This window comes from Trichomycterus rosablanca, chromosome 3, assembly GCF_030014385.1.
Source record: "Trichomycterus rosablanca isolate fTriRos1 chromosome 3, fTriRos1.hap1, whole genome shotgun sequence".
In the NCBI taxonomy this organism is placed as follows: Eukaryota; Metazoa; Chordata; class Actinopteri; order Siluriformes; family Trichomycteridae; genus Trichomycterus; species Trichomycterus rosablanca.
Window position 1 is genome coordinate 35,647,957 of NC_085990.1, and position 26,800 is coordinate 35,674,756.

General features: G+C 38.3%; 1 protein-coding gene across 1 annotated transcript in view; it reads left to right on the top strand.

The window, feature by feature from the left end:
• Positions 1-26,800, top strand: part of sspo (SCO-spondin) — a 117,505-nt gene that overhangs the window by 15,269 nt on the left and 75,436 nt on the right. Inside the window, exons 15-46 of the mRNA XM_062992294.1 lie at positions 467-685; positions 2,998-3,163; positions 3,321-3,573; positions 7,120-7,303; positions 7,936-8,030; positions 8,413-8,669; positions 9,652-9,786; positions 9,913-10,115; positions 10,215-10,342; positions 11,508-11,617; positions 11,706-11,855; positions 12,060-12,153; positions 12,335-12,744; positions 13,014-13,250; positions 14,486-14,716; positions 14,832-14,954; positions 15,546-15,643; positions 16,045-16,261; positions 16,836-16,988; positions 17,688-17,825; positions 18,471-18,653; positions 18,928-19,078; positions 19,701-19,860; positions 20,023-20,074; positions 20,199-20,309; positions 20,660-20,908; positions 21,251-21,378; positions 23,510-23,651; positions 23,828-24,001; positions 24,936-25,186; positions 25,458-25,479; positions 25,989-26,109. Coding sequence (XP_062848364.1) covers positions 467-685; positions 2,998-3,163; positions 3,321-3,573; positions 7,120-7,303; positions 7,936-8,030; positions 8,413-8,669; positions 9,652-9,786; positions 9,913-10,115; positions 10,215-10,342; positions 11,508-11,617; positions 11,706-11,855; positions 12,060-12,153; positions 12,335-12,744; positions 13,014-13,250; positions 14,486-14,716; positions 14,832-14,954; positions 15,546-15,643; positions 16,045-16,261; positions 16,836-16,988; positions 17,688-17,825; positions 18,471-18,653; positions 18,928-19,078; positions 19,701-19,860; positions 20,023-20,074; positions 20,199-20,309; positions 20,660-20,908; positions 21,251-21,378; positions 23,510-23,651; positions 23,828-24,001; positions 24,936-25,186; positions 25,458-25,479; positions 25,989-26,109 — 5,345 coding nt within the window. The remainder of the gene's footprint in view (positions 1-466; positions 686-2,997; positions 3,164-3,320; positions 3,574-7,119; positions 7,304-7,935; positions 8,031-8,412; positions 8,670-9,651; positions 9,787-9,912; positions 10,116-10,214; positions 10,343-11,507; positions 11,618-11,705; positions 11,856-12,059; positions 12,154-12,334; positions 12,745-13,013; positions 13,251-14,485; positions 14,717-14,831; positions 14,955-15,545; positions 15,644-16,044; positions 16,262-16,835; positions 16,989-17,687; positions 17,826-18,470; positions 18,654-18,927; positions 19,079-19,700; positions 19,861-20,022; positions 20,075-20,198; positions 20,310-20,659; positions 20,909-21,250; positions 21,379-23,509; positions 23,652-23,827; positions 24,002-24,935; positions 25,187-25,457; positions 25,480-25,988; positions 26,110-26,800) is intronic.

Sequence of the window (26,800 nt, forward strand, 5' to 3'; positions counted from 1 at the left end):
TTTTGTAAAATGCATTAAAAATAAAAATCTATGATGTGTTGATTCTCTTGAACCTTTAATTGAAAAATGGACAAAAATTACTGACCAAAAATCCAATATCCAAAAGTTACCATATGCAACTGCACCAGTCTTAGTTGGGCACTCTACAGAAACAAGTGGAAATCTTTGAGGGAAGGAAGGATTGCAAACGTCTGCTGGTTAAGGTAGTGACACAAGCGATGTAGGAAAAGAAAGCTTCCCTCATGCTTAAGGGTATGGATATACACTTTGAAAGAGATGTGTACAAGTCTACGGCCATTCTCAGTCAACAATATAGTCATGCAAAATCAGGGTTCCAAAGAATTATGGGGGAAATTAGATATATCCTATTAGATATATCCAATTTCGGATAAAATTGGGAGAATTGCAAAAAAAAATTATTTTTTCATGTGTATTCATGTCAATGTGTACTTCTGCACCCTTATAGGTGAGGGGCCTGTGTGGAACACTGACCTGGAATCAACATGATGACTTCACCACACCAGAGGGGGACGTTGAAAACAGTGTGTCCTCTTTTGCCACCAAGTTCAGTCTTCGTTCATGTTCTTTACCCTTAACAGTGACCTCAGACCCCTGTAGCACCTACACCCAGCGCAGACAGTATGCAGAGAGTGTCTGTGCAGTTATCCACAGTCCAGTGTTTCAGGTTAGTATGAAATGATACATAGCTTAAGAGTCTGTGAAGTAATGTAAACTTTTCAGCTTCATGAATTTGACTTAGTTTTGCTAAATACTTTTTGGGATTTTTAATTTTTAATTAAAAATTTGGGAGCTGTTTTTTACATTGATAGTTTCTTTGGAATTTTCCTTGCTTGTCTACCTGTCATAATCAGTTGCTAGCAAGCCAAGCCAAATTGGTAACAATAAAGAGTAGAAAGCACAAAATCTCTTACCTTCACATTGTTTGAAACATGACTATCAGAAATAAACTTAATCCATGTATTTTAAGTAATCTATTAAATTAGTTAACCTTATGATACACAAAATCTTTATCTGTAGTATTTAAGCAATAGAACACGAGAGGGAGTGTGTTATCGCGAAGATCACAGCCGTGATGTTATTCGCGATAACACACGACCTCAAGTGTTCTATTGCTTTTATACAACAGTTTTTACAAAATAAAGAAAGAAAATAAATCAAAGAAGCCCTGAATTTCATAATAAATATGCTTTAATATTGACAATACCTTCTGCCAAAAAGTAGTTCCACAACGAATATAAAGTTTAACACTACAAAGCAGACATCCCAAGTTGCAAAAACTCATTTTAGGGAGGTAAGAACAACCAGAAGAAAAAGGCAAGAACTGCCGAAGGGAAAAAAGAAATAAAAAACCTCTCACACACACCAAAGGATATGGGTGAGAACAGAACTCTTAGGAGCTGCTAACTGGGCTATTAAGCTAACTGTTCACGTCACAAACACATTAATGTTCCCTACATAGTGCACTAGATTGTGTATCAGATCACGGATTTATGTTCCCTACACAGTGCGCTAGATTGTGTATCAGATCACGGATTTATGTTCCCTACACAGTGCGCTAGATTGTGTATCAGATCGCGGATTTATGTTCCCTACACAGTGCACTAGATTGTGTATCAGATTGCGGATTTAAAACGCGATCGGGGAAAAAAGGCTGTGTCACCTGCGTGCGCATTTGTGTGCATGAAGCTTGTCGTTACTGGCAACACGTCAGTGGAGTAATACAGTTGTGGTGTGAAAAGGCCGTGCTGTTATCACGAATATCAGCACGGTTAGAACGCTTCTCAACCAATCAGATTGTAAGGTCGGAACTAACTGTTGTATAATGTATGATAATGTATCCCAGATGTTTAGCTCTGAGCCCCATAATGCTGGATATGCATTCCAGGAATGGCTTAGCTGTTAGCTAATGCTATTGTGTAGCTGCACAAAAGCTTATTGTTTAGATTATTTTATGATGTCCACTCTGCGTAAATCTGAACAACTTGAGCAATTATTTCACATACAAATAGAGTAACAAATCTTACATTAGCTTAGCCATAGTGCAGGGTTCATAACAATGACAAATTATGTCCATCCATGAGACATGAAGTTAACAGTTCATGACTTAGCTTGCAGTGTCATTTCCATATACTTTATATATTACAAATCTCTTAATCACCTTATCATCTTATCAATTAAAAATGAACCCTAGCAAAATATATTCTTTTTTATACTTTCATATAAAAATATAAGATATTTTAGCATCCATTAAAAAGTACTGTTCTGTCCAAAGAAAAGCCCTGCCTTAATGAACACACATTAATTATCTCTGTTGAGTGTTCTTGGGATCCCAGTGACATCAATAATACTGAAATGGAAGAAGCCTGGCATAACCTTGAACCTGGCTAGTTATAAATCTGGTCAAATTAGGTATTCAACAGGAAAAGCCTTGGTCAAGGAGGTAAGAAAGAACCCAACAGTCACTCTAGGCAAGCTCCAAATTTCTAATGCAATGAGGAAAGAACCTGTTGCATGGACAGCACTCCATTAACTCCTTTATGGCAGTGTGGCAAGAGTAGCTGTTGAGTAAAACACTGTAAAACACTGTTGAGAAAACGTTATATGACAGCCAGCCTGGAGTTTGCTGTACAGCATAAAAAGGACTTTGGCAACATAAGGAAAGAATTCTCTGGTCTGAGAATGAGGCAGAACATCTTTTGGCAGAACATCAAGCACCTAGGTTAAAACATGGTTGTATCATTTTATGAGGGTGCTTCTCAGCGGCATGGACAATGAGACTGGTAACAACTGAGGGACAGAAGGGGCTTTTACAAAGTATTAAGTAAAGTGGCTGAATACTTTTGTGAATTAGAGGTTTTTGTTTAAATTAATTTTAAAAAACTATGAAAGCAAGTTTTAACTTTGTTATTAAGGGTGATTGAGTGTAGTTTAATGAGAAAATTGCCATTGCCAAAATCAACTTTTACCCCTTTTCAGGCCTGTCATGATGTGGTGGACCGGGAGCCCTACATGCGCCTGTGTCTGACTGAAGTGTGTAGCTGTACCCCCAACACACAGTGCCATTGTACTGTACTTCTGGCCTATGCTCAACAATGTGCACAGGAGGGGGTGTTGGTGAGCTGGAGAAACAATACCTTTTGCCGTAAGTGCTTTAAGCAATGTCTGCCTAAGCTTTAGCAATTGTATGAATAAAAGCATCAGAAATCATATACAGCAATAGTGTAATTACTTTAAAAATAGCAACTTACTTTATAGTTCTGTTCTTTTATATATTCTGTTTGTAATTTTGTTCTGTCTAGCGGTGCAGTGCTCAGGGGGGCAGGTGTATCAGGAATGTGGACGGCCGTGTGGAGGCTCATGTACAGACTTACAGCAGAAATGGAGCTGCCAAGAAAATGCAGGCAGTCAGAGTTGTGTACCAGGCTGCCAGTGTCCTGCAGGTCTGGCAAAGGATGACCAGGGTCAGTGTGTTCCAGTCAGCATGTGCCCGTGTGTCCATGCTGGGGTTGTCCATCCACCAGGAAGCTCTGTGCAGATCAGCTGCAATAGCTGGTAAGAAATAAATGAAATATACTGTAGGATTGATCTTGAAATAGACATTACTTGGTATTGTGTCATCAAGTGAAGTCTTATTATCAACCCAATACTTACTTTTGTGGTACTTACAACTTCAAAAGTAGCATTTCTTAACAGCCCAGTTCCATAGAACAGTGGAACAATCAGAAGCTGATACTTGAACTGTAGGACTGAACCACAATGTAGTTTTAGTGATTTGGAGTTTTAAATATAATGGCTATGATAGAACCAAGTAAACTGTTAGCCAGGTGACAGACACACTGGATGTGAATAAAATCTGGTGAAAAATCACCTGTAGTCATCTGGCAAAAATTCACTTGGACTTCATCTCACTGAAGTTTGATGCCCACGAATTGTATCCAATACTATATATTAAGTAGGGATCAACTGTCTTAGGCTGCATTCACATGATGCGTGGTAAACCTGCTTTTGTGCTGGCTGGGAAAATATGGCATGGTGACTAGTTAAGTTTACTGGAATCGCTTGCCATGGCTTTGTATCTCTTCAATATGACCCACACTGACGTACACTACACACAATTACAAAGCAGAATAGAAGTAGAGACATCCTTGTAACCCTGTACTTGCATACAATTCCAGGTTAAGTTCTCAAGTTAAATAAAGCTGAACATTGATGCTTAATATTTAAACTTCCCTTCTGGAAGTTTTATCCAGCAGGCTAAAGAATTAAGACAAACAGTGAAGTGGAGAACAAAGCTAAAGCTATATAAAACATTTGATTTAACAAACTTAAACAGTATACCATAATTGAAAACACTAAAACACAAATCACTGAGACATGGTGGTGCTTTTGGTGTGGGTGCCACAGAGCAACATGGGTCTTCGAGACCTTAAATCCTCACCTGTCTTGACAATCTCTGAGAGAGGTTTTGCCCCCCCTTCCTCCTCCCCCCTCCCAATTTGCATAGAAATAATTCACCTGTGCTCTTTGGCAACCTCTGCTGGCTGCATGACACCCCTGTCAGCCCTAAGTGGGCAGCAACTAGCACACTTCTACACCAACATAAGTATTTATACCCACCCGCAGATTAACACTAGGAGTCACTTACAGAGGATTGTGCTATTCTTTATTTATTGTACCGGCGCTTGTGTCACCGCCTTCATTCCTTCATATCCAACAACTACAGCAAATTTTGTATAATGATCACCTGACCAGAATGGTAGCACCACTGAGACCCATGCAGTGTTGTGAAAGAAAGGTTAGTTGTAAAAGGCATGTCCCAGTTATTATCTGATAATATTTTATCATCATAGGTTTTATGGCATATAAAGGTGAGTTTTTTATTACCTTTATCACAGTCACTATGATTCAGCTTAAAAGCGTGTTCATGAAACAATAGCTACATATTTAATGTCAGCAGGTTACACAGACTATTTGTCTTCTGGAACTGTCAAACCTCTGTGTGATTGGTTTGACATATTTCCAGCAATGGCATGGCTAATGTTTAAAAGGTTGATAAACTGGGGTGAACTTATACCAGGCCTAATTAACCTTACTATTACAGATCAGATAATACTGCATATCCACAGGTTTGCTGCATATTTGTCAGCAAACCTTGTGGAAAATATATGTCAAGTAATGATGTATTTAAAAATGCCAATACTTACTGAGGTTGTAGAAATCTGATGAAGTCATTCTATGACCCGCTGTGTAGCTAATCGGGATAGGTTGATTTCATTGTATTTCTTTCACCTCATGACAACACCATGGCTTGACCTACTGTGCCCGTTTCTTATTTTTTACATAAGCACATATGTAAACATTAGTGTGATATTTATATTTACATCATTTAGCAGATACTCTTATCCAGAGTGACATACTGAAGTGTTTCCTTAGTAAACATTTCCTTAGTCTAGTACAAGTAAACAACAGTTTTTCAACATGAATCTGCTGGAGCCCCATGAGAACAAAAATCAAAAGTATATTATAATGGGGCCGTGGAGATCAGTGTCACCAAGTCACAAAATCATGCCCGTTTGCCATGCCATTTATTTATAAACTAGGGTAAGTCAAATCTGCTTTAGGGGAAATCATAATATACTGCTATAGTTAATCTCATAACCATCAAAATTCTACGTCATGACTATTTCTGACATTAATCTTTTAATGTACAGTGGGGCCAAAAAGTATTTAGTCAGCCACTGATTGTGCAAGTTCTCCTACTTAGAAAGATGAGAGAGGTCTGTTATTTTCATCATAGGTACACTATCAATTATGAGAGACAAAATGAGAAAAAAAAATCCAGGAAATCACATTGTAGGATTTTTAAAGAATTTATTTGTAAATTATGGTGGAAAATAAGTATTTGGTCACCCACAAACAAGCAAGATTTCTGGCTCTCACAGACCTGTAACTTCTTCTTTAAGAAGCTCTTTTGTCCTCCACTCATTACCTGTATTAATGGCACCTGTTTGACCTCGATATCTGTATAAAAGACACCTGTCCACAGCCTCAAACAGTCAGACTCCAAACTCAACCATGGCCAAGACCAAAGAGCTGTCGAAGGACACCAGGAAGAAAATTGTAGACCTGCACCAGGCTGGGAAGAGTGAATCTACAATAGGCAAGCAGGTTGGTGTGAATAAATCAACTGTGGGAGCAATTGTAAGAAAATGGAAGACATACAAGACCATTGATAATCTCCCTCGATCTGGGGCCCCACGCAAGATCTCATCCCGTGGGGTCAAATTGATCATGAGAACGGTGAGCAAAAATCCCAGAACTACACGGAGGGACCTGATGAATGACCTGCAGAGAGCTGGGACCAAAGTAACAAAGGCTACCATCAGTAACACACTACGCCGAGAGGGACTCAAATCCTGCAGTGCCAGGTGTGTCCCCCTGCTTAAGCCAGTACATGTCCAGGCCCGTCTGAAGTTTGCCAGAGAGCATATGGATGATCCAGAAGAGGACTGGGAGAATATCATGTGGTCAGATGAAACCAAAATGGAACTTTTTGTAAAAACTCAACTCGTTGTGTTTGGAGGAAGAGGAATGCTGAGTTGCATCCCAAGAACACCATACCTACTGTGAAGCATGGGGGTGTGCAAACCTGGTGAAGACTTACAGTAAACGTTTGACCTGTCATTGCCAACAAAGGTTATGTTACAAAGTATTGAGTTGAACTTTTGTTATTGACCAAATACTTATTTTCCACCATAATTTACAAATAAATTCTTAAAAAATCCTACAATGTGATTTCCTGGATTTTTTTTTCTCATTTTGTCTCTCATAGTTGAAGTGTACCTATGATGAGAATTACAGACCTCTCTCATCTTTCTAAGTAGGAGAACTTGCACAATCAGTGGCTGACTAAATACTTTTTGGCCCCACTGTATGTGAGTTTTAAATAACCAGGTTTTAATTACAGCTGTTTCATTAAATTTTTATTTTAAAAATGCTAATTGAATCATCTAACAGCCTTTACATGATCAAAAGTTGTCGGTCAGAAGGTACCTGGTTCTGATTCTTCTCTTTCTCTGAATTTTTCTTTGTCATTAGTGTGTGTGGACGTGGTGTATGGAACTGTACTGAACATACCTGTCCTGAGGTCAGGGAATGTCCAGGATCACTCGTCTTCTCACCTCGCTCATGTCTGAGAACGTGCTCTGATCTGGACAATCCTCAAGTGGTCTGCACAGAGCCCATCTTTGGCTGTGTCTGTCCTGAGGGAACCGTGCTTTTGGTATGTCGTATTCATTAATAGATCATTCATAGCAAATAAACATCAACACATTCACATTTATGTTGGTTTATGCTGCACAATTTTAACGTTACAAACAAATATATGCATTTAAAAGACTAAAATATTTTGTTACAAGCTTTGTTTTTAAGTTCTCACATAAAGTTCAACACAGGTTTTGTAATATGTACATGATTGTACTCAGCACTGTTTTAAATTTTAACTGCCTTTTAGCACCTAAGAAATTCATACTTACATAGTTAAATATCTTTATACTGTATGTGAGGGGTTTTGCATGTTTTTTTTCCCAAATCCATGGGAATTTCCATTGAGTAGCTTCATTTATCTTCTCTCCTGAGAGGGTAGATTGTCTCCTATAATCTGCTGCCCCCCTTTGCATAAGTTAGTGAGTGTTAAAGTGTTGCTTTGTGATGGATTGGTGTCTGGACCAGTGTGTATTCCTTACATTAGACCATTCTTTCCAGGTGGCACTGGACCCACTATACTTTTAGTAAAAATCCTTAAATAAATATTCAGCTATGGGATTTAACCTTACTTTAAACATGTGTAGCTTTCCTTTAAAAAATGGTCCTGCTTGCTCATTCCAGTGTTTGTTATTGGATTTTTTTCTGTAGGGAGATCAGTGTGTCGATCCTAATGAGTGCCCATGTCACCACAATGGCAGACTCTTCTTTACCAACGATACCATCTCTAAAGACTGTAACACATGGTGAGCAATGAGGAACTAATTATTCATGTAATTTATTTACAAGCACTCTAATGGCACAATGACATTGTCAAACCAGGGAAATGTCTCCCTGTCCCTGGAGGAGACATGCTACATTTAGGCCAAATAATTAAATACTATTAATTAGATTTTTTCTTAATCAGGCAAGAATTGATAGCTGTTTTGTTTAAAACGTCATAAGACACAGAGCCATCTCTCTACTACATATCTGTAACATTAATGGATTTAAATCCATTAATTGACAAACATTCATGCAATTTCAACTGGCCCTTATAATGGACTACATGGCATAATGACATTAGAACAGTCATCATTATCTTAGTCATTATCTTGCTCTAATCCCAAACACCAATTTTTCTTACAGTGTATGTAAGCGGCAGCGATGGCACTGCACCCAGCTTTTATGTGCTGGGACATGTGTGGCCACAGGTGACCCACACTACGTGACCTTTGATGGGCGCTGTTTCTCCTTTCTGGGAGATTGTGAATACATGCTGGTTCAGGAGACAGGAGGCCTGTTCAGCGTTACTGCTGAGAATGTTCCCTGTGGCAGCACTGGAGTTACCTGCACCAAATCTGTTACACTGCGCATTGGCAACACCGCCATTCACCTGCTCAGAGGTCAGCCTTTCAAACACACCAAAGTCTCTCATTACACAATAGTCTGACAAAGAAAGGGACATACTTGCACTTTAAACATCTGTACAAACTTTAAACATCTGACAAAGAAAGGGATCCACTTGCTATTTCAACAGAAACACTATATGGCCAAAAGTAGTTGTTTATCCAATCATGAGCTGGGTGGACAATCCAGAATCATGGGCATTAAAACTGATAAGAATTTGTTATGATATACAGTATTCAGCAAACTTTCACCTGGTTGAGAAATGCTTTGTTCACTATTACACCTTCAGTGCTCTAAAGATTGGAATAAATTAAAAATATACTTGAGTTAAACAAAAATACCTTAACAAAAAAGATTTACAGATTAATAAGAAATTAAATCAAGGGCACAACAGTAAATTACGCTAACCCACTATTGCTTTATGATTGGCAATGTCTGTGGCATGGGTGATGGATTAATGTCTTGTCTTGTTTGCAAGAAGTCTTTCTGAGGTTCTAGATCTCAGGAATGTTTTAATGCTTTTAATTTTTCCTTATGTAAAGCACTTTGAATTGCCACTGTGTATGAAAGGTGCTATACAAATAAACTTGCCCGGCCTTGCCTTGCCTTGTCTGTGGTGTGTTACTGCATTGTGCAATTATGGCTTCTGGTGGCTCAATGGCTTTTGTGGCTTCTCCACAAAAGATACAGGTAAAAAAAGTGGTTGGCTACTTCAAGTCTCAGAAGGGGTGTGTGTTAGGTACTGCCCTGCTTGGTCAGGATAGGGGTGTGCAGCAGTGGAGGAGAGATACAGCTGGGTAACTGAATATGGAAGAAAAGAGGAAATAGGCATTAATAGAATGAAAACAATGCTGCAGTTAATGGTTTGTCAGTGAGTTTTATGATATAAAAGTGCATGTTAAAATTATTTTCTACTGTTTCGATTGTATTATTGGGTCAGAGATTTGAAAATATTTTCACTTGTGCTTGATTTGTCAGGCAAAGCTGTGACAGTAAATGGAATGCCAGTGACTCTTCCCAAGTCCTACTCAGGCAGTGGATTAATGGTGGAGAAAGTTGGCCTGTTTGTGTCTCTTTCTTCTCGTCTTGGAGTTACACTACTTTGGGATGGAGGTATGTCCCAGATTTGTTCTTGTCAAATCCTCTCACAGCATCGACCTGCTGACAATAAGATGCTTAAGCAGAGAAAATACATCATTTTGTTTTGTGGTAAATAATAAATAATGCTTTCTGTTAAAGGTATGCGTGTTTATGTGCAACTGGCATCCCACTTGCGAGGCCGAGTTGGGGGTTTGTGTGGTAACTTTGACGGAGACTCAGAAAATGATTTCACCACAAGGCAGGGCATAGTTGAGTCCACACCAGAGCTGTTTGGGAACTCCTGGAAGGTTAGCCCTACTTGCCCTGATGTCACTGAGCAAGACCTGCGGGATCCTTGCAGTGTGAGTGAATTTTACCTTTCATTATTTCTGTAAATATTACTAATATAATTTTAACAACAATTTAACAATGTCTGTTATATTTGTGTGGTGGCTTATTAGATCAATCCCCATAGAGTTTATTGGGCAAAGAAAAAATGTGCTGTGATTACCCAGGATCTCTTTGCCCTCTGTCATGCTGAAGTACCATATCAACAATATTATGACTGGTGTGTCTTTGATGCCTGTGGGTAAGTAATGTAGTCTGTAATGTAATGTAATCTCTAAGGTCTCTAATTTAGTTTAATGTGCTGTGTTGCTATTGTTTGGAATGATGTTTGGGTAAGACATACCTGCATTGCGTTTACTAATTTGATTTAACAAAGATAATGTTAAATCAAAGGGTCTCGGTGGGCTAGCATTTTAGACTGCACCACTTCTAGCTACTATTTTATTGGGAGGAGCCATTAAGCTCCCTTGATTTGACCCCCTGCTTATTATTGCTATTATTGTCACTGTGGCTGTTGATTAGTTTATATTTTTCAGTTCCATTCAAGTGATCATTGAACAGTTGTGCTACAAGTTTAGGCCCAAAAAGATTCATTAGTCAGATTGCACATTTTTGGTAATAGAGAGTTGACGCCAAAGATATTAAGTTTACCACCGCATATTTAATTCTGTAAAAATATGTGTCCCGACTTAAAATAACAAGGAAATACAAGGTTACTAAATAATAAGACCAAATATACAATTATATTGTTGTTTCGCAAAAAATAAGCTATCAAATTATAAAGGTTTAACCAACTTAGTACTTAAAATAATATTCAAATAGCTAGCATTAGATTTCCAGATAATATAAAATTTAAAAGGTGTTATAATTTAAAATAATTTGCGTTATATTTTAATATATTGGTTTACTCTAGAAAATGTAAAACTACATTAATTTGGATACTGATTTAAAATAATATAAGTTTACAAAAGACCATTGGAGGGAAAAGATGCTCACTAGTTATTTTAATTAGTCAGATATTGGTAGTGTGGTGATTGACTGATTGCAGACAAGCATCTACAAATATGATTCTTAATGAAAAACATTGTAATTCAAAATAATAAAAATGCCAAATAGACGCATGTTCGCTAATGGCCTTAGATTTCTGGCCCTCCCTGTATCTACAGTATAGAGAGTCAACCATCAGAAAATGTGTACAATAAATGTTATAATTGAGTTTTCTTGTTAGAACAGTAAATCCTAGAAATCAAACTGTATTAATCTTCTAAAGTGTTTAATTATTAGGTTCTGTTCAAAAGTTTAAATTGTGTATAAATGGGCTGGGGGACATGTTAGTGTGCCATGGGCAGAAGGTTTTGGGATTACAGATTCCAGTGTAAGTGGTTTACTTGGTCTCTGTGATGCAGCTGTGACTCTGGAGGAGACTGTGAGTGTCTTTGCACAGCCATAGCCGCCTATGCTGAAGAGTGCAACCGCAGAGGAGTCTATATCCGCTGGCGATCTCAGGAGCTTTGCCGTAAGCACTACTTTTCCAGTGACAAATACAAAAATACAAATTCTAGTACTGATATAATCTGGATTGTTTTCACCTTTTCTCTCTGTAGCTATGCAGTGTGAGGATGGTTTGGTGTATGAAGCTTGTGGTCCTGCGTGCTCTGCTGTCTGTCCTGGAAGCTCTTCTAGTGTGGACTCTCACTGCAGTTCCATCTCCTGTGTCGAGGGCTGCTTCTGCCCTCCTGGCACTGTCCGCCATGGTTAGCCTGATTTAATTACAGCAGTATTTATATTAAAAGAAACAAAGCTGATATTTATTGCTTTTGTATCTGATATGCCCATAGTACGGTTCCTTGTGCAAAACCTTACATTAATATCTTTACCTTAAATAAAAGCAAATCTATAATCTTCATGTGAAGCTTAATATATTAAATTGAGGTTATTCTGCTGTTTTTCTGTTGAAGGTGACAGCTGCATTTCTCTGTCTAAGTGCCCATGTGAGTGGGAAGGCTCCCTCTTTCCTCCTGGAGCAGCTATAACTCAAAACTGTCAGAACTGGTCAGTCTAAATATTGATGGTTACAGTAGACAGATATTAAATTGACAATAGACAAATATTACATTGTACTATATGTTGCAGATTTACCAAAAAAGATTCTTTTTAAAGTTTTATGATTTAAATTAGAATGGAAGACTATTGGCTTTTATCAATTTTGATAACCATGTACTGTGTATTTCAGTTACTGCTCTAATGGTACGTGGCACTGTGTCGGCCCAGCATGCACTCTCACTGCTCCCTGTCAAGACACCGAGTTTCAGTGTGATAATGGCCCTCGCCGCTGTATTCCCTCCCTGTGGCTCTGTGATAATGAGGATGACTGTGGAGATGGTTCAGACGAGCTCTGCCCCTCCACCTGTCCTCCTGGACAGTTCCGCTGCTCCGGAGGGGCGTGTTTACCCCTGGAGCTCCGCTGTAATGGCCACCCTGACTGTGCCGACCAGTCTGATGAGGAGTTCTGTGCTCCGGGTTCAGCAGTTCCAGGTTGTCCACCTGGGGAGTTCCTTTGTGCTAATGGACGCTGTCTGTCAGCCGCTAATGTATGTGATGGACGACTGGACTGTGGGTTTGCTGATGACTCGGATGAACGAGGTGAATACAGGGCTACATTTTAACTGGCAGTAATTGTTTCACTACTGGTAATTTACTGGTAACTGATATATGAATTTAAGTAATTAGGGTAATGTTTTAGTTAGAATCTTGGAATCCAAATGAGTAACAACACTGGTAATATAAATTTTATTTTTATTTTTTTATTATTAAACATTATGGCCTTAAGGATTAGACCTTCTTTATTTACATTTGGCAAGTTTACAAATTCACATTAATCCAGCAGTTTTGTCTTGTTATCTGTGAAACAGACTGTGGAGTGGTGTGTGCTGAAGAGGAGTTCCGCTGTTCAGCCGGACGCTGCATACTCTATTTGCATCGCTGTGATGGTCATGATGACTGTGGCGACTTTAGTGATGAGCGCGGGTGTGTTTGTACTCCTGGAGAGTTCCAGTGCCCCGGTGATCAATGTATACCTGCAGCAAGAGTTTGTGATGGCCATAAAGACTGCCCGTCTGGGATTGATGAAGTAATCTGTCCTGTTAAAGGTACTATACTCACTTCTGTATGTATAAAGAGTTCTGTTTTATTACCTAATCATTTATCAAAGCCTTTGTGTGCTACATCTTTGAATTTGAATTAGAAGAAGTCTGCTGTATGTGCTGAAGCTTTCTGTACAAATCCATGTACATGTCAGAGAAAGTGTCCCAGAAAAAAAATGTGAATACAATTACCTCTTTATTTGGCCCATTTTTATTTAGAATTTATATAACTGCCATTTTTATCCACCAATCTACTGTACATTTAATCACCAGGCATATTCAAGAAAACTTGCAACTGCTGCCAAAAAAGCTTTTTTTTAAGTTAAAATTAAAGTATTGAATAAAGGGTCTAAATACTCTTTTTATATAAGAGACTTCAGTTTTTGATTTTTTAAATTAAGGGGAAAAAATGAGATGCTTTTTATTCAGGATTTCTTAAACAGCAAGTTCAGGAGGTTTCTGTGGGGATTGCAAGGAGTTTAGTAAAGATAATTGTGGCATCTGTAATTAGCAATTTCTAGTAATTAGTAATAAGTTGAGGAAATGAACATTTAAGCAGGTATACATGGACGTCTAAAAATATAATTAATACTAAAAAATGGGAAAATATTGAACATACAAAAACATATTTTTAGAAACAGATAAAGGACAAGGTGCAATGTTTGTCCTGGGTTTGTCCTGAAACACACTTATTTTATTGCAGGCCCTATCATCACCATCACGGATGGGAAAAAAAAAATCTTCTTCAATGCCAGCATGGGTTTTATGCAGAGGTTGCAAGAGAATTGCGTAGAGAATTGCAATGGACATGCCCTTTTATGTGCAGGCAACTGGAGTTTCCCCACACCAAGCTCATTAAACCATGTTTTTTTATTAACATAGCTTTGTACCCAGGAAACAGTGTTCCATTTATCTCATTTACAAACAAAAAATGATTTAATATAATTAATTGCATTGGCAATGGATATGGCTGAACGTATTACCACTCAGTAAGGAGTGGTGTCAACATACTTTTGGCAAGCCTTGTTTTAAATGAAAGAATGTAACTTCCAATGCGTGGTTACAAATTAATAAGAATACGAATCCATTATAGTCATTGCACATTGTACTTGTACACTTGCACAACGAAATTGGAATTAATCTACTGTGTTTAATCTGAATGATCTATTTTCAGGAGGACCAGAATTGAATGAAGATACTGGAGATGTACATTTACTCGAAACTGCCTTTTTGTGTTTCAGACTGTGACCAGCATGAGTTTGGCTGTTTAAATGGACAGTGTGTGCCGCTTGCTTGGCGTTGTGATGGAGAGACCGACTGTCTGGATGGAAGTGATGAGCAGCAGTGTGCTCGGGTTTGTGAACCTGATCAGGTTCTCTGTCTTAGTGGAGACCAGTGTGTTCAGCATGTGCATCTGTGTGATGGAACACCACACTGCAGGGATGCCTCTGATGAAAATGTGGACAACTGCGGTGAGACATTTCTGCAATTAACATACATAACTAACATGATCGGTCATTAGGATGGTAGATTTGTCTTATTAATCAGCTAGGATTGATTTTCTTGTGCTGTGTTTCCACATGACAGGGTCCACTCGAATTCCACCCTGCCCTGGCAGCTTCTCATGTGATAACAGAACTTGTGTGAACATATCCAGTGTGTGTAACGGCATTCCAGACTGTCCAAAAGGAGAGGACGAACTGCTTTGTGGTAATTAAAGTATTTCATTAAATGTTTTAAAGCAGTTAATTAAATGCATTGAATGTTTATGTTTCATCCAGCAGTCATTTCAGACTTTCCTATTGTCTATTGGTTCACTGTTAGCTTTCTTATGTCACACTGGCATATACTGTCAAGTTTAATACATTCCCTGAGGTCAAGTTAGATGAATGAAAGTACAACACTGGCAACATGACAGTGGTTCAATGTGAGCTTAGAACTGCTGTGCTAACACTGCTAAATTGCAGATGTGGTCAGAGAAAAATAATGATTCTAAGCTTTAAAGGTACCTTTCTAAATTGGAGCCATCATTTTCTCAGTATGTTGTTGTATGAAAAAAATATTATCAATTTTGGACCCACTAGTAGAGTTTTAATAAGTTAAGCTATCAAAAATGTTGTGTTAATTAAGCATTTTTTGGTTTGTATCAAGCCTGTATTTACATGTATTATAAGTGATACTTAATTTTATAGATAGTGTCAATCATTATATATTTGGCAGTATACAGTAAAGAATAACAAGCAAAGGATTTAGTGTTAAATAAATAGAAAATTATTAAAACTTACCTTTTTCTTTAAACAGTAAAGCCCAGCACCACTCCTGGTCCAACTGATGGCAACACTTCTCACATCTGTCCTGAGTTCACTTGCCTGGATGGATCCTGTGTCCCATTTAAATTAGTATGTCAAGACTATGATTTATATAGCATTACAAACCATTAATTATATGCTTTTGTCTTAACAATGCTAAAAAAGCTCAATGTTATTTGTGAAAATGTATCCAGAATAATATTACACTATAAAATGCTTATCATTGTTATATACTAATTGTAAAACCCTGTTATATTGTATTTTATGTTACTGTATGTAATAATACTGTTTTTAAAGAGTACCTTTCTGTTTTCTAAAAAAACTTTTTTGTGCTCTTTATTCCTAAGTTGCTTCTATCACAGTGCATTGTTGGACTTTCTTGAATGCACTACAAACCTTCCACTGTCTTTTCAGACATAGCAACATAATGTTAAGTCTTCACTTAACAGTAAACAGGTGTGTTTTAAACAATGAGTACTGACCCTTTGCAGGTATGTGATGAAGTAGCAGACTGCCCTGATGTTGAAGGCCCCTCAGATGAGAAAGGCTGTAGGAGTTGGGGCCATTGGGGACCCTGGAGCCCCTGTAGTCGCTCCTGTGGCTCTGGCATTATGAGCAGACACAGACTCTGCCCCGAAGGGGATGCACTTACCCACTGCAGGGGAGAGGACACACAAAAACAACAGTGCTACTCCACAGCATGTCCAGGTGAGACATTTCTTCTCACTCTTAAGAAATCATTGTAGGAAGTAAACATATTTACTGTATATGAGCAAAAGTATGCAGTATCTAGCCACACACTTTGCTAATGTTTCAAAAATAATGCCATACAATTATATACCTCTAACTTCGTGGAAACAGTGTGGGGATGACTCTTTCCTGTTCGGGTATGACTGTGCCCCAAGCACAAATTGAATACTGTAAAGACATGGTTTGACAAGTTATTATTATTATTAGTTATTTAAGCCCATACTTTTCGAATGGGATGTCCAACTTGTGTCAATATAGTGTATGTTAATATAATGTCAAACAATTTGGACAATCAAACCAGTTTAGTGCAGTGGTAGAGGAAAACATTAATGTACCCATTCCTCTCAGAATGCATGCATTTATATCTGAGTATCTGGGAAATGAAAGTAGTGTACTTTAAAATGAATCATTATATTGGGCTATATACATAATTATCACTACTGAATTAAAATAAACCAAATAATAAACTAAGATTGTGTCATCAATAGGCCTGTTTTGACTCATGCAAGTGTGTATATCTGTATGTTGACAGTTGATGGATACTGGTCAGCGTGGACAACGTGGTCTAACTGCACCAAAGGATGTGGGGGAGTTGAGATCCGCCAAAGAGTGTGTGTTCCACCCCAGAATGGAGGCCGAGCCTGCACTGAGCTCCCAGGAGAGACAGCCCTGAACATGGAGATCAGTGAGTATAGACTCTCACACACAATCACACAAAATCTGCTGATAAGTTTTCCACTTTTTGCCACTGGTTGAAATCATGTTAATGAAGCACCTATCATGGTGACTCATGAAGACACAAAGTCCACTGACGGATGTAAAATCAATCTGTTTGTACACAACTGCATTTTTGAAATGTTGTAATTCTGATTGCTAAAGGTGACTTATCACATGCACTCAATATCTTGCACTTACTTAAACTGGAATTGCAAAATAAAATGAATAAATGTGGCTTCATTTTTTGGAGTAATTTTCATTTGAACCCTGCAATCCAAGATTTTTAGCTACAGGGCTGTGAATCACATGTGGACCTTAAAGCACTGCGATTCCTAGATCTAAATATGTATTTAGAAAAAAAACCCATAAAAATTAAAACAATAAAAAGAAACCCAAAAATGGTGGCCCAGCAGGATATTTAGCTAGCACACCAGCACCGAGTTTCTGAACACGCTTCCAAGGAAACCACAACACCAGAAACCTTAAGAAAGCTGGCATTAGACACCAGCATAAGACCGTACCAAAAGGGCAGTATCACAGTGTAGGAATTTGAAATTAATAATTCACATGGTTGCTCACATACATTTGTCTATATAGAATATTGATAAATGTTTTATATTAATAGGTAAGTATCCACTGGTATTTTTCATTCTGTTGTTATTTCTAGAGCCTTGTCCACAGGATACCTGCACTAACGTCTCCTGTCCTGCTGGTTTGGTTTCACACACTTGTGCCCCTTGTCCTGAAACTTGTGCTCATGTATCCAGTGATTCCTCCTGTGATTCCAGCACTCAGTGCTTCACAGGTAAACCTAAAAATTGTACACACAACATATACAAGAATGTAATGCAAGTTCTTTAATTTTCTGCACCAGACTGTACATGTTAAGACATGTTTCACCTCACAAAAGTACAAATATTTCCTATAAAAATTAAAATTGAGGCATGTTTACCACTGCGTTTCATCACCTTTCCTATTAATTACACTTTTAATGGTTTAAGAACTGAGGACACTAATAGTTGTACTTGTCAAAGTAAATTTTTTAGCTTGATAAGACTTCAGCTGCCCAACAGTCTGTGGTCGCCATTGTCTGATTCTTCCTTCATGATGCACCATAATTATTAATAGGATACAGATCTACATGGTACTGTTGTCAGTTAAGTAAATGTTTAAGGGAATTAACAAATGATATATTCATTAACTAACTAAGTGAATACCGATGACACTTAAACGGCAATTAATAACTAATTATTTTGCCAAATTGCTCAAATGCTCTTCTGCCCATGCAGGCTAAATAAAAGCCTGCTTGCAAGATTCTAATTCATTGCTCAATACATTCAGGGCCTGGATAAACCCTATGTACATTTTTTTATTTTACACTTCACCATGTCCCAATTTCTCACTTTTAGAGTTTTCGCTCTTACATTGTTCTGTCCGTCTTTCTGTGAAGGTTGCTGGTGTCCAGAGGGGAAAGTGATGAACCACTTGCAGAAGTGTGTGTTGCCGGAGGAGTGTCTGTGTGAGGTGTCAGGTGTGCGCTACTGGCCAGGCCAGCAGGTCAAGATGGGCTGTGAAATTTGCAGGTGTGATAGAGGTCGACCACAGCACTGCCTGCCCATCCCGGAGTGCACAGGTATACCTACACAAAGACAGACAGACACACACACACATCAGAAATTTGTGGTCATAGTAGACAAGCACTGTGCAATTACTTGAGAGGAAAACAGATTTAGCCTAAAACTGACATAATAGAAAAGACAAAGACACTGGGAATGATTCAGTGAGGAAAAATATCGGAATGTTCTCTGAATATAATGCCAAGTTTATGCATTACAAAAAGGAACTTAATAGGTGAAAAATTATTTCAAGTTAACCATTTTCTTTCTGTCTTTGTGTACATCTATCAGTGCATTGTGGCTGGTCATCCTGGTCCCCGTGGGGGGAGTGTTTGGGTCCATGTGGGGTACAGAGTGTCCAGTGGTCTTTTCGAAGCCCAAATAATCCCTCCAAACATGGCAATGGCAGACATTGTCGTGGAATTTACAGAAAGGCCAGGCGGTAAGAGTGTTCAGAATGATTTTATTGGCTCTTTTTTTTTTTTTTTTTTTATCAGATTAATTAGGAAATGGTATCCAGTACAAATGACTTGTTTAAAAATATAATCAGTGATCAACCTTGAAAGAAACATACAGTGAAAGTGAAAAAGCCAAATATCATTAATTATATCACTTATAGTGTATGCAATTGCTTCAATAAAAGTGTAGTTGTTGGGACAGTGGTAGCCTAGTGGGTATAGATGTTTTTGGTTACCAGCTAGAGGGTTAAGGGTTCGAATCCTGGCTCTGTCATGCAGCCACTGCTGGGCACCTGAGTAAGGCTCTTAAACCTCGTGGCTTCAGCGGCGCCGTATAATGGCTGCCCCTGCGCTCTGACCCCAAAGCTTTCAAAGAAGCTAGCAAATGCGAGTAAAGAATTTTTCATTGTACTGTACAAGTGTATATGTATATACGACAAATAAAGGTGTTTTATCTGCCCTATATTATCCTTATAAGTATTTTACCCTGTGCTCAGGTTACTGACCCCAGCTTCCAAACAAGCTGAGATACACAGAAAAAGATTTCCATTGTACTGTACATGTGTGTCACACATGACAAATAAATGCATTCTGCATTGATCGTAGGTGTCAGACAAAGCCTTGTGAAGAATGTGAGTATCAGGGAGAATTCCACGCAGTGGGTGATCGCTGGAAAGGAAGTCAGTGCCAGCTTTGTAACTGTTTACCCAATCTTACAGTGCAGTGTGCCCCTTTCTGCCCATACACTGTTTCTGGATGCCCTCAGGTGTGTTCCTGTGTTTTTCTTTACAAAGCTATTATATAGTCAGTATTATGATGTATTTTTATTAAGAAACTAGCTTTTCCTTTTTGTATTACAGAATTAAATATTGCATGCTATTTCCTTACCAGTCTGTCTTATTTAAGAGCCACATCTTTTGTTATGCAGGGTCAAACTCTAATAACAGGAAAGGACAAGTGTTGCTATTGTGAAAACACTGGTAATTGACCAACTCTACATAAATTATTGTTATACATGTATATAGGTACACACATCTTATTCATCTTATTCATCTTATTCAAATCAGACATTTTGTTTAATCTGTAATCTGCTTTTGATTTCAGCTTATAATGGCAGTGTGACTCCAACACCAGCAGTTTTGCCAATCACGATTAAGTCATCCAAAGCACCAGAGGGTCCACCATTAGTGCCTACATTTCCTCTCCCACCTGGAGGTCAGTATAAAATAACTAAATTCCTGCTATGACAAGTATCAAAGAGAAGCACTGAGGAAATTTATTAGTTTTGGTCATTTAAAACTTTCCTAATTATATATCTTCAGTTGTCACTGTCATCTTTTTATAATTTTAACCTAATGTCATATCATTAAATCTAATTGTTTTATTCAAAATGTAAAAGATTTGCTTATTAATTGCTTTTACTAAGCAATTTTATATTAGCTCTTAAATGCAAAAGAAATATAGGTTGTCATTATATAGTAGTTGTAATGATTATACTCTTTTATTTTAAGCAAAAAATATATTCTTGCCACATTCATCAGGACTTATTTAACTACTTTTTTCAGATGAGTGCTGGTCTCCATTGGGAGTTCAGTCTTTACCTGCCTCCAGTTTTAGTGCCTCGTCACAGCAGCAAGATCATCCACCCTCTGCAGGACGCCTCCATTTCCAAAACCCGCACAGTGATCTGCAGGGCTGGAGTCCTAAACCTGAGCAGTACAGAGAGCTTCCTCCAACTTCTCCTCACAGCCATACAAACCACAGCCAGGCCCCTTACCTTCAGATCGACCTACTAAAGCCTTACAACATCACAGGTGAAATACAGAGAGCAAAACATGGATAAAATATGATTCTTTAAATGTAAGCTCCTTCTGGTCGAATGTGATAAGCTTTTGAAGGTGCATAATTTTGCTTTTAGTGGGTTCAAGGTAAAGAGCATCATGTCATGTTTTCCCATTTCATCATATGTTCACTCTTTATGAGCAGAAGAGTGTGGTATAGTCATGGGTTCTTTATTTTCTTCATATAAATAAGCCAACCCTGCTCTGTGTTTTGTCGGCCTTATGATACCCTTGCTTTAATTACAGTGTTTGAACCCCTCTGTTTTATGTTCTCCCGATATAAAAATAAAACTTCTGGTCTGTGTTCTGTTTTAGGGTTGCTTACTCAGGGAGGTGGACATTTTGACACCTTTGTGTCCAGTTTCTATATGCAGTTTAGTAGTGATGGCATCCAGTGGTACACATATAAGGAGCTCATTACAGATGCTCGCCCTAAAGCCAGGGTAAGTCTGTTTTTAAAACTGTATAGGCCACAAAATACAAGTAACAACATTAAAAAAATGAAGTTAGAAGATGATATTTGTTTTGAAAAGTTTATCTAAACACTCCATTATATGCTCTCAGAAAGGGCCTATGAGATTCTAAAAATAATACGTGTCATGAGTTATAATTTTTCATTTGATCTACTTACAATTTAACATTTTGGCTGCATTTTAATTACTTTTAGGGTCTGGTGGAAGACATGGCAAGACCTGCCAGAAAACTGAGGCATTCATAAACTAACACAATACAGTGGGGCCAAAAAGTATTTAGTCAGCCACTGATTGTGCAAGTTCTCCTACTTAGAAAGATGAGAGAGGTCTGTAATTTTCATCATAGGTACACTTCAACTATGAGAGACAAAATGAGAAAAAAAAATCCAGGAAATCACATTGTAGGATTTTTAAAGAATTTATTTGTAAATTATGGTGGAAAATAAGTATTTGGTCACCCACAAACAAGCAAGATTTCTGGCTCTCACAGACCTGTAACTTCTTCTTTAAGAAGCTCTTCTTTCCTCCACTCGTTACCTGTATTAATGGCACCTGTTTGACCTCGTTATCTGTATAAAAGACACCTGTCCACAGCCTCAAACAGTCAGACTCCAAACTCAACCATGGCCAAGACCAAAGAGCTGTCGAAGGACACCAGGAAGAAAATTGTAGACCTGCACCAGGCTGGGAAGAGTGAATCTACAATGGGCAAGCAGGTTGGTGTGAGTAAATCAACTGTGGGAGCAATTGTAAGAAAATGGAAGACATACAAGACCATTGATAATCTCTCTCGATCTGGGGCCTCACGCAAGATCTCATCCCGTGGGGTCAAAATGATCATGAGAATGGTGAGCAAAAATCCCAGAACTACACGGAAAGACCTGATGAACCTCCTTCCATCAGTGAGAGCATTGAAGATGGAACGTGGCTGGGTCTTCCAGCATGACAATGATCCCAAACACACCACTCAGGCAATGAAGGAGTGGCTCTGTAAAAAGCATTTCAAGGTCCTGGAGTGGCCTAGCCAGTCTCCAGACCTCAACCCCATAGAAAATTTGTGGAGGGAGTTGAAAGTCCATGTTGCCCAGCGATAGCCCCAAAACATCACCGCTCTAGAGGAGATCTGCATGGAGGAATGGGCCAAAACTACAGTGTGTGCAAACCTGGTGAAGACTTACAGGAAACGTTTGACCTCTGTCATTGCCAACAAAGGTTATGTTACAAAGTATTGAGTTGAACTTTTGTTATTGACCAAATACTTATTTTCCACCATAATTTACAAATAAATTCTTAAAAAATCCTACAGTGTGATTTCCTGGATTTTTTTTTCTCATTTTGTCTCTAGTTGAAGTGTAGCTATGATGAAAATTACAGACCTCTCTCATCTTTCTAAATAGGAGAACCTGCACAATCAGTGGCTGACTAAATACTTTGTGGCCCCAAAGTTCTTATCCTACATGCTACCTTTTCACTAGAATTAAGCCAAATCCTGTCACACTGACACAGCTGGCAAATCTATGGCATCTATTGCATGAAGCACCATGGGTAGTGTTTAGTGACTGGACAAATCACAACTGAATAACTGACTGTTTAGATGTAACACTAATAATACAAAATCATGAATTGTGATTAAATTCTAAGGCTAAGACATTGTTCTACGGAACACTACATAAGATGTATTCTGTATAAGATGTATATACAGATTGGTCTACCTCTACCTCTTGGTCTAACTGTTAAATCTGAAGGAACTAGACAGTATTATAATAATGTTATTTCGTTTCATTTTGTTGCACTACTCTTCACTGGTTTGCGCATGGTACTTGAGAAGTGGACCGCAGTAAACGCCAACCCTTCTCTTTCCCTTAACTGTGTAAATACCATAGATGCTAGGAAGGATATATAAAATACTCAGTAATGTAAGAATTGCATGCAGTAATTTATCAACTCACTAACCTACGTTCTTGTCACTTCATTTAGTCTGAAAGATGAATGAGAAGGAATATGACGATACATGTGTGTCAGTAGCATAAGATTCTTAGGAAAGGTTTTGATATGGATTTATTTACCCTGGCTTATTACATGATCATTGACCTATTTGTAGGTGTTCCTGGGTAATCATGATGACCGAAGTGTGGCACAGACCAGACTAGACAGGATGGTGTTAGCTCGGTTTGTACAAGTGCTGCCTCATGACTTTCAGAATGGCATTTACCTCCGAGTGGAGCTCATGGGCTGTGGGGATGGTGAGTATAGTTTATTATCTCTAGTTGCCTCCGATTGTGTTTGGCAGTGTATATTACAGTGTATATTTTTCCTGGCTCCAGGTATTCTAGGCTCAATATAAACACAGGTTATTGTTCTACTGTTGTCCTGTCTTTTATGATACTGAACTGAAATTTGGTATCTCTCTCTTACTTAGATTATAAATGGCTTACTACTGCTGCTCCCTTGGTGACTATGTCTTCCTCATCCAAGCCGTGCAGAGAGAGGGAGTTCCAGTGTGGAAACGGCAGATGTGTTCCGAGTGGGCGTCAGGGAGTTGTATGTGACGGGGTCAATGACTGTGGAGATGGCTCAGATGAACTCAGCTGTGGTAGGCTTTCTGTTTGTGTATACATTTCCATTATACGCCTTATACGCCAATAATTGTTTGGATTAATAAATGCCACAAGAATGATTTAGTACTGCCATTGCTGATTTTTCTGTTTTAGCATAAATCAGTTATGTGAACCATACCTCTCATTAGTAATTTAATAGATTTACTTAATATATACTTAATATATAATTCACATCAGTGAGCCAAAATATGATACCATGACTATATAAGTAGCCCATTCATTTATATATGCTGCCCATCATTATATATATTTCTGACCATGACATGCATAATTGTAATGAAGCAGGCATTGCCATGCACATTTTTGCTGCTAATGATTTGACTCATCAGAAGTGGAATGATTGCATGTAACATATGTATAATTATAAAGAAATAAAAGAGAAACAAAAAGTCACATCTCTGATTTGCAGCTGCATTGCTTTTGTGACATATAGAATGTATGTACTTACATATACTGTATAGTAGGGGCGGCACGGTGGTTCGCTGGGTAGCACTGTTGCCTTATTGCAAGAAAGCCTCGGGTATGATTACCAGGTGGACCGGTCCGGGTCCTTTCTGTGTGGAGTTTGCATGTTCTCCCCATGTCTGTGTGGGTTTCCTCTGGGAGCTCCGGTTTCCTCCTACAGTCCAAGACATGCAAGTGAGGTGAATTGGAGATACAAAATTGTCCATAACTGTGTTTCACATTAAACTTGACCTGAATGAATCTTGTGTAATGAGTAACTACCTGTCCTGTCATGAATGTAACCAAAGTGTAAAACATGACGTTAAAATACTAAAATAAATAAACAAACATATATATTGAATGTGATCTTGTTTTCATTAACGTTTCACATATTTACCCATTTTTTAACCAGTATCCATTTTCATCAGTGTATTTCCTCACTCTAAAATGTGTTGTATCATTTAGGCACTCAGCCATTTCCTACCCCAAGCTCCAGAGGTTGCCCAAGGGATCAGTTCTCATGCCCTCCTCCAGGTGGATGTATTAAATCAACACAGCTCTGTGATGGATTCCCTCAGTGTCCTGATGGAGCTGATGAAAGAGGCTGTGGCTCCTCTCCAAATCATACCCATGTCACCCCGACCGCAGCTCCACTCAGGACCCCCAGTATGGCTGCTGTCACATTCCCGAGAACACCAATTACCACAGCTTCACCTGTAGGTTTTAACACAAAACACACAAATCTATTCTACAACTAGAAACTAGAAAAAAACACATAGAAAGGAATATTTATGTAGCATTACTCTATAACATAGAAAATAAATGAAATTTAACAAATGCTTTACTTTACATTAAGTTGATTGTTACGGTGTCCAGCTGTTTTCTAGACATATGCTCTAGTTAGAGTTGTAAGTAGCTGCAGGCTGCATAAAAGATGTGGTGATGGATGCTAATGACAGATCCTCTGTCTTTGTTTTTCTTTTACAGGGTGGGAAACCTGGATACTTGGGTAAATACCGGTCTTGAATTGCCTTGTTTTCTTCCCATAGCAACTTTTAACTTGTCTTACAGCAAATCACTTCTGTCAGTATGTATTTATTTGTGATTGGATTTCATCCAAATCTCAATATTCCCTAGACCACCCAAGGAGGGTGGAGGTCCCTGTTGAATCTGGTCCCTCTTAAGGTCTCTTCCTTATTAAATGTAATTTTAATTGTCACTGTTGCCCTTGGCTTGCTCATTAGGGGTTTTTGTACAGAATTATCATCAAAATAAATAACTTGAGGCTAAATTAATGTGTTTTAAGTATGTTTAGATGTTTGCCAAACTTAAATTTAAGGAATGCAAGAGTTTAATGAAATTTAAAATGGTTATAACTGTTACCTCATACCACTTTCAATTCTGATATCAATAGTAAAAGACAAGTTGCTGATGGTTAAAGCTGAACAGTTTTAACTGGTAGTTGTGACAGAAATGAATTCAGATGTGATTGGTCAATGTAGTGTCCCTGTTCCACAGATGTCTGTTCCTCTCCTCTGGGATTGGAGGATGGCCGTGTTCACTATGGTCAGATTACTGCATCATCATCCAGGGAGAATAACCCAGCTGACACAGGCCGTCTTAACATCGTCCCCAATGTGTGAGTATGTGGTCATGTGCAGTGACAAAAAAGTTGGATAAATATCCAATCTGCAAGGTTTTCTTTTTATCTTTTGTCTAAGTTTGTTATATAACGGACCTGTGATTGAATTGTATATTTTCTCTCGCTGCTTCAATGATTTTGTGACAAAATGACCAATTTCTAAGGCAGCCAGTAATATTCCATACAAATATTATTGCATCATTATTAATCGATAATAATTCTACGTGTTTCATTTACAGACAGATACAGGTCTTGCACAAGTACTCACCATCAATATTTTGTAGTGTTAACACCTGGAACTGAAATGAACTTGATTTGGATTACATATTATAATTCCACACAAAATAACCCTGATATAGGGAAAGCATACATAGTTTGTAAAATTAAAATACTGGAAATATTGTGTAAAAATTTCAATAAAGGTTCAATAGAGACACTTGAGGATATTCAGTGTAGTAAGTATCCACCACAGACCATTATAGGCTGAATATATGGCCCCTGTAAATTGTGGATCATGTAGACACGTGTGGCAAATGCTACCTTCAAGTAGGGATGTCCCGATCCGATCTCAAAGATCGGGATCGGGGCCGATCAAGGCATTTTTAACTGATCGTAATCGGCTTTACTAAACCCGATCGTAATCCCGATCTTTTGTTTTACATCAGCATGTCCGCTGTGTGGAAATACT